This window comes from Crocodylus siamensis, chromosome 2 (assembly GCF_052110815.1).
Source record: "Crocodylus siamensis isolate JL-2025a chromosome 2, ASM5211081v1, whole genome shotgun sequence".
Classification (NCBI taxonomy): domain Eukaryota; kingdom Metazoa; phylum Chordata; order Crocodylia; family Crocodylidae; genus Crocodylus; species Crocodylus siamensis.
The window spans coordinates 68,382,572-68,397,968 of NC_143396.1; the positions used below are offsets into that span (position 1 = coordinate 68,382,572).

General features: G+C 41.2%; 1 protein-coding gene across 3 annotated transcripts in view; it reads right to left on the minus strand.

Moving 5' to 3' along the window:
* Window positions 1–1,843: 1,843 nt before the first annotated feature.
* TRAPPC11 (trafficking protein particle complex subunit 11) overlaps window positions 1,844–15,397 on the minus strand; it is a 41,213-nt gene continuing 27,659 nt past the window's right edge. Inside the window, exons 22-30 of one of the 3 annotated variants that reach the window (XM_090036122.1) lie at window positions 14,819–14,940; window positions 13,759–13,878; window positions 11,937–12,002; window positions 11,679–11,835; window positions 7,248–7,359; window positions 6,474–6,565; window positions 5,234–5,367; window positions 4,433–4,600; window positions 1,844–2,923 (exon numbers count right to left, since the gene is read on the minus strand). In XM_090036122.1, the coding sequence (XP_089892248.1) occupies window positions 2,879–2,923; window positions 4,433–4,600; window positions 5,234–5,367; window positions 6,474–6,565; window positions 7,248–7,359; window positions 11,679–11,835; window positions 11,937–12,002; window positions 13,759–13,878; window positions 14,819–14,940 (1,016 nt within the window). In that variant the 3' untranslated portion in view covers window positions 1,844–2,878. Of the gene's footprint in view, window positions 2,924–4,432; window positions 4,601–5,233; window positions 5,456–6,473; window positions 6,566–7,247; window positions 7,360–11,678; window positions 11,836–11,936; window positions 12,003–13,758; window positions 13,879–14,818; window positions 14,941–15,397 lie in introns of those variants that run through there. The other 2 variants (XM_090036123.1, XM_090036124.1) reach the window with 2 other exon arrangements.

The window sequence follows — 15,397 nt, forward strand, 5'->3', positions numbered from 1 at the left end:
CACTCTAATCAATACGGGCACTGCTTGCCAATAGACCTCTTGCGTGCTTAGTATGAAAACAAGAGTGCTCTGCATTTTTTGTGTTATAAAAAGTGAGTGCAAGCTAAGAGTTGGCATTTTCTAATGGGTGCCTTGAACCTAAATGTTTAAAAGCTACTGGACTATGCTTTTTCCTCATGAATGCTATGTTGCTTGCTCTCCCATTCATCTTCCAACATTCAGTGAAAACTTACTGTGCTAAAGATGATGAGGTTGAAGAGATTTGTAGGTATCCTCAGGAGAGAAAAAGAAAGAAAAGATGATTCTCTAAGACTGTCTTCAGATGTCATTGTTGTAGGGCTACAAACTTGGTACAAAATTTACAAACAAAAAATAAAGTGCTATGGGCAGCCAGATGTTCAAAGCAGTCTGGCTGGACATAAAGGAATGCTCTCCACTTCAGGGGCAAAAAGGAAGGCCCCGCACTCAGTGAGAAGGCCCCTGTCAGTGAGCTCAGTTCCCAGGCAGCCCAGAAAGGCAGCTGGAGCTCATCTTGGGGCACCTGGGAGCCTTTTAAGGTTCCTGGTACTTTAATGGGCTGCTGATTTTCATATACCCATTAATGTTCCCAGACTGCAGACAACTACGTCACTCTTGCTCAGGTGGAAAAAGTGAAAGGGCTTTCTATGAGCCTCCTGTGGAGATCTGCCCCCTCACCCTCAATCACCCTACCTCCTCCACTTATATAGCTATAAAGGTGTGTGTAAGTGGGGAGGGGAAGAACACACCAGGAGCACAGACAACCTTCCCCTTGCAATCCAACTGGGGCCGTTCCTGCTGGCCAGTATGCCCAGTTCTTGAGCTGCAAGTATGCCATTTAAAAAGGTAGAAAGTGAGGAACAGAATAAAGATACAACCCATGGCAAAAGTACTTAAAGTTCTTGGATAGCTTTTCCAACTGATGCAAGTTTAAATTTCTGGTTGGTAAATTAATAGAAGTGAAGCAGTGCAAATGTCTGTGGTAAGTTTTACCCTTGTTCTTCAATAGATTGTTACTACCTCACTTATTTTATATAAAATATATCTTAAAATTATTATTAGGGGGAAAAAAAAAAACTCCTGCCTTCGAAACATTTTATCCTGTTGGAACTGAATGTGGTACATGGGGAGGCGGGGGGAATGTGTGCACACAATCTTTTCAAAAGGAGGAGTCCTGGGAGAGACTTAGCTTTCCATTTTACATCTGTATAGAATTTTTTTTTTTAATTTTATTTTTTAAGTAGCAGCAGCAAGGTGCCAAAGCTACTTTCAGTATAAGATGCTATTTAAACAAAATGTTTTGCTGAAAACCAAAAACAAACATCTGTGGGGATAAATAGATTTTAACTGTTTGAATAAACATGCTGATCTTTTCACTTCTGAAAGCAAGGGACGAGACCAGTCATCCAAGCAGGTGTCTTAACTCAATCTGACACAGGAGAAAACACAGCTGAGGACAGGTAAAGGAAATATAGGCTTTTCAGCTTGTTTTTTTTTTTCATCCCAATACTTAAACTTCCCTCCAATACTGCTGCATGGGCACACACAGAAAGACCATATTCAGTTGTAAGCAATAGGTGGTTGAAAGCCTCCAACTGAGATTATAAAGCAGCTACTTGGGACTAGACTCCCCAGGCCTTTCAGAGAAAGACATACAAAAAACAAAACAAGAACAAAACCCAAGCCACTTTCTGGCTTTACTGTAGTTTTTGCCTAAGGTATTCCAGGCACTGGCAGAAATATATATATTCTTTAAATGACAAAGAAAAACATCAAGCTCAGAATATCTATCTGCCAAACCAATGGACCACACTTAGCCATTAAACAACAGACAGATCAACAGAATTAAGAGAGGGACACATTCATTTCTGTTTCAGAAATATTTCAGTTACAGCAAATAGTTTAATAGGATTTCACTTATACAATAAATAAGATTTTCCAGGAGATCAAAATTTAGTTGTTTAATTATTTAGAAAGTTAATGGAAATTTTCACAATGCCATTTTTATTTACATGATTTACTGCGAACATTTTAAATACCAGTTTAAGCTGTACAACACCAGAATGTCTAGCTCTGCACTCATCTAGCAGGAACTGCCAAAATAGCTCTTTAACCTGGAAGCTGTGCATTTTAAGTAACTCAAACCACATCAGGTTAGAACTGGACTATCCAGCTGTAATTAAATGAGGCTATTCATAGAAGCCTCACATTTTACTGATCTCTGCAGAGTAAAAATTATAAACTGTGGCTTACCTGGTAGAAACAGGGCCTTTTAAATTAGTAATTCTGCTTAAGCCATAAGTCACCCAATGCCAAGAGATTTGCCTGTAGTAGTTAACCATGGTAGAATAGATAGTCCAGCTTACTGAACACCCAGTTCTGCCCTCCAGTTTTAAATGGCACAAAATAAGCTTCAGTAATAAATCACTACTTTCAATGCTGTAATTCCCAAAAAATAGCATGGACATTGCACCTTGAGCCATCATTAGTGAAGAAAATGTTGTTTCTTCTCTTTCTTTTTTTTTTGGTCACATGAACTTGCACTTCTCATTTGCATTCTCAAGACATTTTACAGTGATATTAAATAATACTTTAAAGAGCGTTTGACATTCATAAAAGTTAACTTCAAAAGAAAGCAGGTTCTTGTTAAATAGAGCACTGACTCTTTCCATATATTTATTCATTAAAGGAAGTCCATGAAAGACTAAATGTTTTAAACATTAGTTCCACTGATAGTTATAGTTGTAATTTAAAAATAAAGTTGTAATTTGTATACGGTTTGATCAAAGCTATGTTTCAAAAAGCAGTTTTATACATTCTGTGCAACGTCCCATTTAAGTGCATATGTCCATGTCTTCAGCTAAGCAGCTGCAATTGAGGCATCATCTCCTTGTCGACCTTGTGGCTTTAAAAGGAAAAAATGTGAAATTTTGTAAACAAATCAAGTTAAATACCGTTACAGAATTCATCTAGCAAATGTCCACAAACAAACAAGATGCTACACTATATACCAGTAAGGTCAGACCCTTCCTACCTTCAGAGCAATTCAAATGGCAACACAACATGTACGTTCAAACCCCAAGCCATAAGAGTAAATGCTTAAGAGGGGGCCTCTAATCCTTGTGACTGTCCACTAAATTCCAAAGGCATGGGCCTCATTCACATGTCTGAATAGCTCTCAACGCGAGCCTGTACCCAATTAAAGCTCGCTGAGTACTACTGCAATATAAAAAACATTAAAATCGATATGAAGATTCAGTGCATGAAATATGAACAGTCCTGGAAGGTTCCAGGTGGACTTTCAAATGGAATTCTATAGGAAAAGGAATATTTTAGAAAAGAAATGCAACTGCACCAGATTGTTTAAGAAAGAACCTTGGGGTTCTGATGAAGCCAAAGAGGAGAGACAAAAAATAAAATCCCAAAGAGGTTCTCTTGCAAATGCTAGCTCCATGCCTGAGGGAAGCAGACCTTTGTGCTGACCTAGCAGTAAGTCTTGGCGACTGATATAGGAGAGATTGATTGACAGCACCTATGAAAAATAGATTCCACCCAGCTCTTAGCTGCAGTAAAACAGAAAAATGCAAAACCCGTTTGCAAGGAACAAAGGATTATAGATGTTAGAACAAGCCTCTCAAAACACACAAATGAACTCTTTCAGGCTGCTCATTCTCTGCTTAAGCTCAGATTGAAAAGGTTAACAATACTCTGGATTAAAAAGCAACAGGGCAAGTTGAAAGAGTAGTGTTCTGGGTGAACTGCTTTAAAACAAACAGGCAAGGGCCAGAGAGTATGCAGAAGGCCATGAAAAAGCAAAATCACTAGTCACAAAGTCTACATAATATTGGAGAATATTACAGAAGTCATACTAATGTCATATGTTATTTACACTGAAGATTTCCAGATTTAAAAAAGTCATTTAGTGTTATGTGGATGCTAGGATTTCTCTCAACCCAATACCTAATCGCATACTGAAAATCCCATTTCACTGTATGCAATCAATTCTTACTTTCATTTGTTAACGGTCACCTAATAGTATCATTGTATTTATATCATTCTTGAAACTGGTAAATACTTTAACCACCAAGACAAAATATAGAAGGAACTTCAATTCTAGCTGAGACTAGAAGGACAGTGTTTATTGCTATAGCCTGATTTCAACATACAGTTGCCAATATAGTTCCCACTGCTACAATATGTACTGCAAGAGCAGACTGCCAATGGGCCTCTAGGTATATGCAGTAATTTGCCTATATACTACAGTTTTGCAAAACATTTCAATTCTGCTTATACTTAACTGTCTAAGCAAGTTAACAGCACAGAGTACAGATAGAGCAGAAATCTTCAAAAGCAAGGCAAATCCCAATAATTTATTCAACAACAAGCAGCCAAAAAGTCTCCCTCAGAACTTTACCTTTACAAAAATGTGCGTTGGTATGAATCGTCTGAGCAACTGATTGGTGAAACTTGGGAACCGCAGCAAGTTGATACTGAGCGATGGTAATTGTTGATACCCAGCCATAAGAGGGTAGAAGTTATATAACATTTCCTGCCGTGTACCCGGGAGGATTCGCAATCGTATCTAAAAATCAAACAGCCCCAGAAAGAAGGACTGTAAGACATATTACTCAATCTTTACAGTTTATAGTATAAAGTTAGGAATAGTGTTTACAACTACTTTCCTCTACTCAATGTGTCTGAAACACTTTACAAAGTATAATTCTTTCTTTTTTCAACAACATGCATTATATGATAACAGATGCCTGATGAGATTTATTTTCAGTCCTTCTTACATTTAAAAGGAAAAAAAAAAGTGTGGGTGTGGGTTCTCTTCCAGATATAATTTCTCCTATTTCTCCAGATATATTTCTCCTAAGATAAGCAACTTGAGGGTGACTTGATCAGTTTATAGTAGACTCTATACTAAGCTCACATGCTACAGGGTAACATCTGAAATACAAGGTAGTAAAAATGTGAGAAGCAGAAAATTCATAAACCTCACCCTGGTTGGAGATGAGATGCTTTACAGACTTGTCAGTATTTTAAAAGATATATTTGGGTTTTATGAATATTATTCATAGGTATATTACATTATATATAGTATTCAGTGTTTCTTTTTTAAAAAAATGCATATTGAAGTCTGCAAGAACAGCCGTGCAAGTCCTCAGTGTCATTAGGTTAAACAAACAGGAGTGAGGATGATGAGATTTTGTACCTGTTTTAAACCAGAGAACATGAAGGCATCACTGGGTTCCACTGATACTTCCACATCCTGGACCAAACTGGTCTTGTTTTGCAAGTGATATCTGATTGGTAAGGATTCTCTGACTCGTCCAAATGAAGGCAGATCTTTGGAGACAAAACAAATGACCCCATAGACAAACAGATCCATCAGCTTCTCATAAAAAGTCGTTTTGCTCAAAGGCATTAGACAGATCTGAAGAGGCATAAGAGAGATCGATACATCCTTTGATTTGTGACATCTGATCAAAAAACTCCAGAAAAGCATACCTGGTACCTAGTGCAACAGCATAGATCATAAAAATATATACATTTTAAAACAGAAAGGAATACCCATGTAACTAAAATGATTTCAGACAGCTTTGTCATTAAAAAAAACATTGTATAAAGTGAATCTTTACCAGATTACTGTAGTAATCACAAGGATAGTTCTATCTATCATGGTATGACTGATCTGCTCTAAACTGAATGGAAGAGATAACATACCAGCACAGATTAGAATAAACATAAGAGGTAGGTAACTGCATGGTTTATGAAACATGAACCAGACTCTTCCCTCCAGTGTTATTTTTGTACAACTGCAACACTGGAATGGCAAGGGTTCAGTTGTAATCAGCTGCTCTTTCTAGCCTCCTTTTCCTTAAGAAGCTGTTGAGGATGAGTGTATGCAAGAACATTTTGTAACAGGAATATAGAGGAACCAGTTCAGCAAACACCCAGAGAGATCTGTGCCTTTGTGATTCCTCCAATATTCTTTGTTACAGTAGAAAGAACTGATCATCCAACTGTTCCCACTCCTACTCTGCACTGGAGTGGGAAGAGCCTCTCCTAAACCACCATGACAATGTGGAGTTACCCTCACTGGCCTCAGAAAGCATCCAACAGTGCCTTCCTGTTTTACACTACAGAAAATTAGAAAACCTCAGGCACAGGAACTATAAAGCTTTACTGCCACTTGCGGGGCCGGGGGGGGGGCGGGGCGTGGAAAATGAAGTGAGGGGAACCTACACACACATTTCTACTTCTACCCCCCAAGAAAAAAAAAGGAGATATAGTCACCCTACAGTCTTCAGTAATAAAAAGGGGTGGGAGGTAAGGATGTATGTATTATAAAAGCAAAATTTTGGGGGCTTCTACAGACTTCACAGGGGCGCTCTATGCATGCCCAGAGCAGAAATTGTCACCAAAATATTTCAAGCATGTATTAACATTACCTGCATTGACATGGAGTGGAATGCTCTCTACAATCACATGTGGCAGAGTGATCACAGTGCTAACAACAGGTACACTTTCTGCAGCTGAACTCCTATGAAAAGAAATATTACATATTTGGACTGCATTTGGATTTTTGACTGAGTCATTAAGTCAACAGAACAGTGAATCAAGCAGCAAACTAAAAAAAGCAATGCTTGCAGCAATCCTAGCAGTGCAAAAAAGTCCAGTAGTTGAAAGTTAGCTTAATAAAAGGCATGCAATTAATTTGGGAATTATAATCACTATGCTAGGTGATGACAGGCAATGTTCCAAAATTTATTTTGGTTGAACTTTTTCTAATACCAGAAAGGGTTCACAACACAAACATATATTTATCTGTTTCATTTTAATATTTAATTACAAATCTGGACACAAAGCCATGAATCAAGAAAAGAAATAAGAAGTTTGTTTTGTTGTTCAATTTGACCATTTAAAAAGTTTTACTATATGTGAACAGGTTTTTAAGAGTTTGAGCCCCCACTCCCATCCAATGAAGATACTTCCTTGCTTCTCTTCCCCCCACCCCCACCAGCTATTTGGCATAGATCAAACTGATGGAAAGGTAATAAAATTCACATACAGCTATTTCAGTTAGAACCCATTTTATCAGCATGAACACTTTTAAAAATGGTTCCTAATGCATTTACCCAAGAAGGGTTTGCCATGCTTATCATTTGAAGAGTGAAGAGCCCAGACAGACTACTTCTAAAACAAAAAGCCAAGGGATAAGTTACCTCTTCCAAGAGATAATGTAACGCCCAGTAGCGACTCCACCTTGACTGTCAGTAATGGGAGGGCAACGAAGGCAAAAGCATTCACTAGCACTCTCACCTGTCTGTAAAACAACTAATCAGCAATATTTTGTTTAATTTTAAAAGCTATAGGGTATAAATTATAAAGTCATGCAGAAACCAGGCCAAATATAAAAGCCCAACACATTCCAAATACCCAGAACTTACACAATATATTCAGCCTGAAGAATCCTTGTACGTGTACAGAACATTAAACTTTGAGAGGCATCAACAACTAAGGAAATGGGGATTGTGATGAATATGTTTACCCTGGTAGTTAGCATCTATCCTTCTGAAAAGAACTATGGGTTCTCTAATACCCAGGATAAAGCGATCTCCAATTTCAGGTTACATGCAGAGGGGTAAATAAGCACAGTAAAACAGATTGAGATTTGTTGTGGCACAAGAATTCAAAGCTTGTTTTCACTTTGTTGTGGGACAAAAAGTACAAATTTCAAGATTTTCCACAGAAATTTTCCAAACAAGAGCCAAGCTGGAAATGTAAAAGTTTCCAAAACAAAACAGTTTGTTTCACTAGAATATCAAGCAAGAGAAGTTGAATGAAATACATAAAAAATACGACATATTGAAATAAGTCCCAGTTAGACTAGCAGGTAGTAAAAACAAAGAGCTAGACAATATTGTCTCAGACTGCCCTAGACATTGGTTTGCCTGAGGGTCAAAAAATGCTGACTCAAGTGGGAGCCTTGTAGCTGGAGAGGGCAGGCAGTCTGGACAAACCAGTGTTCCACAGCTACACTGGACTAAATGTACTCAAATCTTGTTTGATCACAGAAACTCAGCCTAGAGAACACCTAGGAATGTCATATACAGTTAGTGACAAGGGAAGCCTGGCCAAGTAGACAGCAGAAAAATCAAGAGACCTAGACAGCCCACTCAGCAGCCATGTGGCTGGAAGACAGGCTGGCACCAACTCACACACAGTCAACCAGCCTGCCTGGTCTCCACTAAAGTTTTAATAGAATTAACATGCTCCCACAGAACCTTTTGATTCTGTTGAATTATTACTTTTCAACAAAATTGTTTTGTAACAGTATTTTTAACCAGCTTCCCTATATTGTGCTTACTCAGCCTCAGAAGGATGAGGAAAAAGTACTAGATAAAATATCTTTACACTTTACTAGTAAAAAAAGTGAGTATTAGCTCAGACCAGGATATATATATACACAATTTTTCTTCCTAGGCTAGTCTGCAAATTCACTCTTCAGCTTTGTTTGCTATTATGTGCACAGACTAGTATACATTTTAGATCTTGCCTCTAGAGTGGTTAAGTACTCGCATTTCAAAAAGGCATAGGTAATACATTGAAGTCAACATGATCAAATGTGTCTTCTTATAAAAGGCTTGGTAGAGTACTGTGCTCTTGGGTATTTCACATGGATATCTAAGTGGTTTTGTTTATTAAAATGACACAGGTAAGAAAGTAAGTGTTGCAGGTGTGTCTTTTTGGACTTTCTGGGTGATAATTTAGGTTATTTTTTAAGTTAAATTTCCTTAATTTGCACTCTAGGTCACAGGTTGGCAACCTATAGCCCACGAAATGGTCCAATCCAGCCTGCAAAGGTCTCATCCAACATGGTGGAACTGGTGATAGGAAGCTATGCCAAGGGTTTTCAAACTTTTTGGGTCAGTGTACCCCCAGCAGCCAGATGCAGAGTGGCAGCAGCTGCCGCATGCAACCATCACCTGCCCCTGCATCCGGCCAGGCAGGCAGTGCCTGAGTGGGATGGTGTTTGACAGCACTCTGTCCCTGCCCGCCCATGAGTACCCACTAGGGCCTTCTCAAGTACCCCTGGGGGTACACGTACCCCTGGTTGACAACCCGTGAGCTATGCCATTCTACCCACCCCTCCAAAGAGCTCCCCTCCACTACAGAGCTTGCTCCTGTGCTGCATCTGTGCTTTCCTCACTGTAGAGGGGTCAGGTATCTACAGTGAGGGGGAGGGCAAGCAGCTGATCACTGGGCGGCAGGGGAAGACAAGGCAGAAATTCACAAGGTCCAACTTCTGCCAACAAATGGCTGTCAACTCCTGCCCTAGCTGGTGTGACACATTTAAAGCCAGAGATTATAGTAAATTTTTGGTGTCTCCTTAAAATCAAGAGCAAAACACTGTTGCAATTTTACTGGATTTAACCCAAAAGAAACTGGATCAAATCCAAGAGAGTCGAGGACATCACTATATGGAGCCATAAACTGCCTCATATTTCCTCATAAGCAGGGATCTGGGTTTTCCCATTTCCCATGGAAAAACAGAGAAAACCACAGATTTCCCATTTTTTAAAATCACAGAAAACACGGATTTTCTTTTTAAGAAGAGAAACCTGCAGAGTTCCCCCTTTTGAAAGAGCTCTGCAGGCTGGCTGAGTCTCAGCCTGCAAGAGCTGTTTGCAAAAGGGGCAGGGAAATCTCCAACCCTGCCGAGGGGAAGGGAGAGGGGGAAGGGCAGGGCAGGGCCTGATGCTCGCACTTACCGGAGGCTGCTTCAGGCTCACTCTTCTTGCTAGAGGTAAGAGGGGGTTGGGGGTTGCAGGGCAGGGCTGGGGGATAAGGGAGCAGGGAGGCTTGCAGCTGGCCAGGCACTCCAGCTGGGAGGAGAGGGAGGTGAGTTTGCAGCCTCCCCGCTCTGAGCTGGAGTGCCTGGCCATCTGCAAACTGCTCCCGCCCCTATTCCCTCAACCAGCTTGGGCACTCTTTGGCCAGGAGGGGGAGTTTGCAGCCAGCTGGGCACTCCGGCTGGGAGCAGGGAGGCTGCAAACACCGCCCCCCCTTCCCAGCCGGAGTGACTGGGGGGCTGCAAACCCTGGGTCACAAATGCTGTGCTCCCTGCCCTGCTACCCACCCCCAGGCTTTCTGGAGTGCAGTGTGCGCAACTGGCGCGGCAGGCCACAAGAGGGGCCATGCAGGAAAGCTGCTTGCTGCTGCAAGCTTCATGCTGCCCTGGCCACATTTGCTGTGCGTATGGGGGCAGCACAGGGTTGTGCCCCTCACTGCTGCCCCCACCTCACGGGCAGTGCTGAGCTCGCAGTGGCTTGCAGCTTTTGTGTGCGTGCCCCCTGTGCGCTGCTGTGCTGGGTTGCACATGCTGTGCTCTAGAGGGCCTGGGGGAGCGGGGAGCACGAGTCCACAGCACACACCTGCCCTGCCCCCACCCCCACATAGATCTGGGGGGCACAGGTCCCCCCTGCCCTCGAGGAGTGCATGCTACCTCCAGGCGCCAGCCCCGCCTGAGCCTACAGCAGAGGGGGAGCTGGCTTGTGCTCCTGCTGCAGTAGCTGCTGCTTTCCACTGGAGGCAGGAAGCTGTGAGCCTGGATTCCTGGCCCTATAGCCCTGGCAGCTGGGGCCCCCCCTCCAGCAGGGCTGTGGGAGGCATTTAATTTTAACCATGGATTTGGTGGTTTTTAAAAAAAAAAATCAATCAGAGAATCTGTGTTTTTTTGAAGTCACAGAAAACCAGGATCTGTGCTCATAAGGGATCCCAATATCCCCCTTTCAAACAGCATAATGGTACTTAAAATAAGGTAAAGAAATTAACTACTGTACCAAAAACTTGTTTTCAAATGCAATTTGCAATTGTTACCGTCTGGGAGAAAAGTTAACAGCCACTTCCTGAAAGCAGTAGTAAACAAATATGCTTAGCTCGTTGGTGGGTCATTTCTAACTTGTTTTCTGTACAATGGTCTTTATGTAAAATGAGATCATTCACTGCCTAAATTAGATCTTGCATTTTTTTCCTTCTCAAATACAGGCATACCTCGTTTTATTGCGCTTCGCTTTATTGCGCTTCACAGATATTGTGGTTTTTTACAAAATTGAAGGTTTGTGGCAACCCTGCCTCGAGCGAGTCTATCGGCACCATTTTTCCAACAGCATTTGCTCACTTCACATTTTTTAGCAATAAAGTATTTTTTAATTAAGATGTGTACATGTTTTTTTTAGACATAATGCTATTGCACACTTAATAGACTATGGTATAGTGTAAACATAACTCTTATATGCACTGGGGAACCAAAAAATTCGTGTGACTCGCTTTATTGCGGTGGTCTGGAACCTAACCCGCAATATCTCCGAGGTATGCCGGTACCCAAGCATAACTCAAGGAGGTACAGATGAAGTTTTTCCGTTTCAACTTTTTTTTCCTCCCTCTCTCTCGCAACCTTAGCTATGAGTGACAATATTATTTTTGATAGTGTTGACAGATTAATTAGAAGTCTGTCAAGTAAAAAAGTGAATACAGTACTATCCTGTACAGTATATAGTACTACTATACAGTATTATATAGAAATTCTTTTGAATCTGTAACCCATGCAAAAATAATTCTTCTTATGAAACAAGAACAATCTAAACTCTTACCATTCTCCACATAAGATTCCAGTTGATCCACTGGTATCATGGAAGCTGAAAGCTGTAGCTGGCTATTGACAATAGTGAGAGGCCAAGGTGAAGCACTCAGGATGTCTGTCATTAGTAAAAAGGGTATGTCTGCAAAAACTCTGTCTAAGTGTTCAAACTGTTAAAAAGACAACATAAAGGTGGTGTTGGTCACATCTGTCTACTTTGAGGCTGAAAAAAAAAAATCACAGAAATTCAACAAAAATTTCAGGAACATACCTTTGTAGAGACATATTTGACCGCAACATCAAATGGAAACACAGTTTCTATAGTTACTGTTTCATCCTGAATAGAGAGAAAGAGTGACATGATTCAATTTCAGGTCTGGATACTGACATTAGATTATACATAAAATAGTTGCTGCTACTGGGTCTCAAATTTCAGTGATAATCACCAAGCTGTCCCAGGCTACTGTTCCTCTCAACCCCTCCCCTCCATAACAAACATTTAAAAACAAAAAAACTCCATCAACCATCAATACTGGCAACCAGAGTAATCAACATTTTCCTTTTTTACATAGGTTTATGAAGTTATTCATCCAAGTCCTGCTGCAGGCAGCCTGGGCTCTGCGGCTAGCAACAGCTGCCCAGAGCCCAAGGCTGCTGCAGCCAGGAGGCTGCAAACAGCTGCACTGGGCTCTGGAGCCCTGGCTGGGCTCCGTGGAAGTGGCAGCAACTGCACGCGTCTGTGCAGACAGCATGGGAGGGACCCAGAGCAGCGCAACCCCAGTCCCTTCCCCACTGTCTGCCCAGTAGTGCATGTGCAACTACCGCCATCACTGAGCCGGTACCAGTACTCCAGAGACTGCTGCAGCTGTTTGCAGCCTGCTCCAGCTGCCCATAGCTCAGGCCAGCTGTGGCAGGCAGCTGAGAGGCTGGAAACAGTTGCACCAGGCTCCAGAGCCCTTGGTTGGGTTCCTTGGTGGTATGGCTGCACACATACCTCTTGGTGGACAGCGGAGGAGGGCCATAGTTGGACTGTCCCAGGCCCCTCCCCTGCCATCTGCCCAGAGGCACACATGCACCCACTGCTGCCACAGAGCCTCGCAAAGCTTTTGCAGCTTCCTGGCCACCCACCACAGCCAACCTGGGCAGCTGCAGCAGGTAGCAGACACGCTGCAAACATCTGCACCAAGCTCCAGAGCCCCAGCACTGGCTCCATGTCAATGGTGACTGCACGTGCACCTCAGGTCACAGGGCAGGGAAGGGGCTGGGTCAGCGCAACCCTGGCCCCATTCTCCACTATCCGCCCGCAGAGGCACATGCAGCCAGCATTGGGGTGTTTTTGGCACTCTGGCTCCACTGTTAGGGAATAGATATGGAACTCAGGATTTGAAGTTAATATCTACTATTAAGTAGATATTGATTTGACAGTGTCCCCACAGGTTCAGTGAGAGCACCAGATTTGTCAAACTTGAGTACATGGAATTCCATTACTCCAAGTATATAATCCTCTTCTGCTGCAGTACTATATTTGTTATTCATAAACAAATTTATATTCTTACACTTGCCAGAAACAGCATCACCTCAAAAATATCATTCACTGCATGTCCACCTACATTTTCTCCATCTCTCTTCTCCTTCAACCTTGTCCCTTGAGCCTTTCATTTTTTCAACAGGAGCTGCCAACAAAGCAACATCATTCCCCAAGTAACCTCCTTTGGTTTTGCGTTTTGAATTACTTGTCAAAGGAGCATGGTGTACCTTTCTTTCCATTCAGAAAGTAATCCTGTCACAGAATGCAACCTGAGTCGGGGTTTCTCTTTGATATAGATCTAACAGCCCAAAGTGTTGCACTTCCACTCTGGATATTCTGTACATTTAATGCCAATACGAAAATGAGTAAGTGTAAAATGCATGACCATGTCACCCAATTACTCTACTTGGTAACTTCATTTAATACCATCCTACCATTTGCACCACTGATCTCATATTCTAGGAATTCCACATTTCTTAGAAACATTTCAGAATGAACAAATGTGCAATGGGAGGTCCATCCAAAGACTGCATCGGAAGCAACTGCTGCACTTAATTCATCTTACCCTGTGACACTTGCAGATGATTTCTTTTTCTTCAACAACAGCATTGATTAAGTAGGAGACATAAACAAGAAACATCCTTGTACCAACTGTCCCACAACGAATGTACACTTCTTTTTCAAGCTGTAAAATAAAAGAATGAAGTTAGAGACAATATTGGTCACTTAACTATTGTTCACCTACTACTTACAGTACTAGAGATTGGAACAATCACACGGTGTTATTTGATGCAACAAAGTTGCAATTTATCAGCTGTTAGTTCAAATATTCATGAGTTTTACTGTACTGCTCTTATGTATACAAGTCAGGTAGGAAGACAATTACTTTTAGTGGCTGCTATTAACCTCTGTCTATTTCAAGAACAGGAATCCTCCCTTCCTTACTTCCTCCAAAAAGTCAGCACACATTAAGAGATATAGCACCCAGGCTGCTGACAAGTACCAGTGCAGCCACTATTCACTTTTAGAAGCTACACACTGGTTCCAAACTATTTGCCATTTCCTAAATTAGACTTGACATCTCAAACTCAACCAACAACCAGTTTACTTACATACCCTAAACTCATTCTCCTTTTTCAGAATGGTGAATTTGCAGAGCGCTTCACATACTTTTCCTTCTTTTCAGCTTCACATCACAGTATCAAACCTCTTTACTACCCTCTATTCAGTACTGGGCTTCATACAAAAGGTGGCAGAAGCATAGCCTATCCCTGTGAAAGCAATTTCTCTATTTCATTGTATATTTATGTTAAATGCTTCCCAGCCAAGACCAACCTTCTTAGTTAATAATTTAGTTAATAGGAACTAGGAGCCAGTATTACCAATTCCCAGCACACAGCTGAGACCCTGTGAGCTGTGATCCAGTCCCTAATACACTAAAACATAAAACAGCAACAGAGTCAGCCCTGAGGCAAACTACTTTAAAGCTATCCATATGCTGGTTATCATATCTAAAGCCCTTCTGAATACAATATGCATATCTTTCTAGCAGCTAATGCATATTTTCAGGTTAACTAAGAAACATTTCCTTAATTTGAGTCAAAGGAGTCAGTCAAGAGCATCACCTTTTCTCCTGGCTGCAAATCTCCTACTGGAATATCAGGAAGTAATGCAGGGTAGGAGTCATCACACATCTCTGTCCCATGAAGGGTCACATGGGTTTTCTGTGTCAAATTGGCATCTTGCCCTATGATAAAAATATTATGCTTTTACACCCACAAATTATTGTTTTAACCATTTATGTTACCTACCACTAGTAAATAGTTATTATGTATTTATCACAAAAAGCTACATTAAGAATCATAACTGCTACTGGAAATACACTTCAACCAAATAAGAAAGCAAAACAAACCAGAGTACACTGGCTTTCATTAATTTGGATTATAATATGGCTTATATCTGTTATAACATTTTTTAACTCTGTCTGGTCTATTTCATGTAGAATAGTCAGAAGAGCAGAAACTGGCCGTAAATGCTACCCTGAAACATCCAAACTATTATTGTGTCACAGAAGATTTTTTTTTTTTTTTGTAAACAGACTGATAGTTTGGCAACCAATGCCAATGGAGAGGAGAAGCAAATGCACAAGTCTTAAGGAAAATGTTACTATGAACAAGATAAACATCTTTAGTGTCTACTGCAAA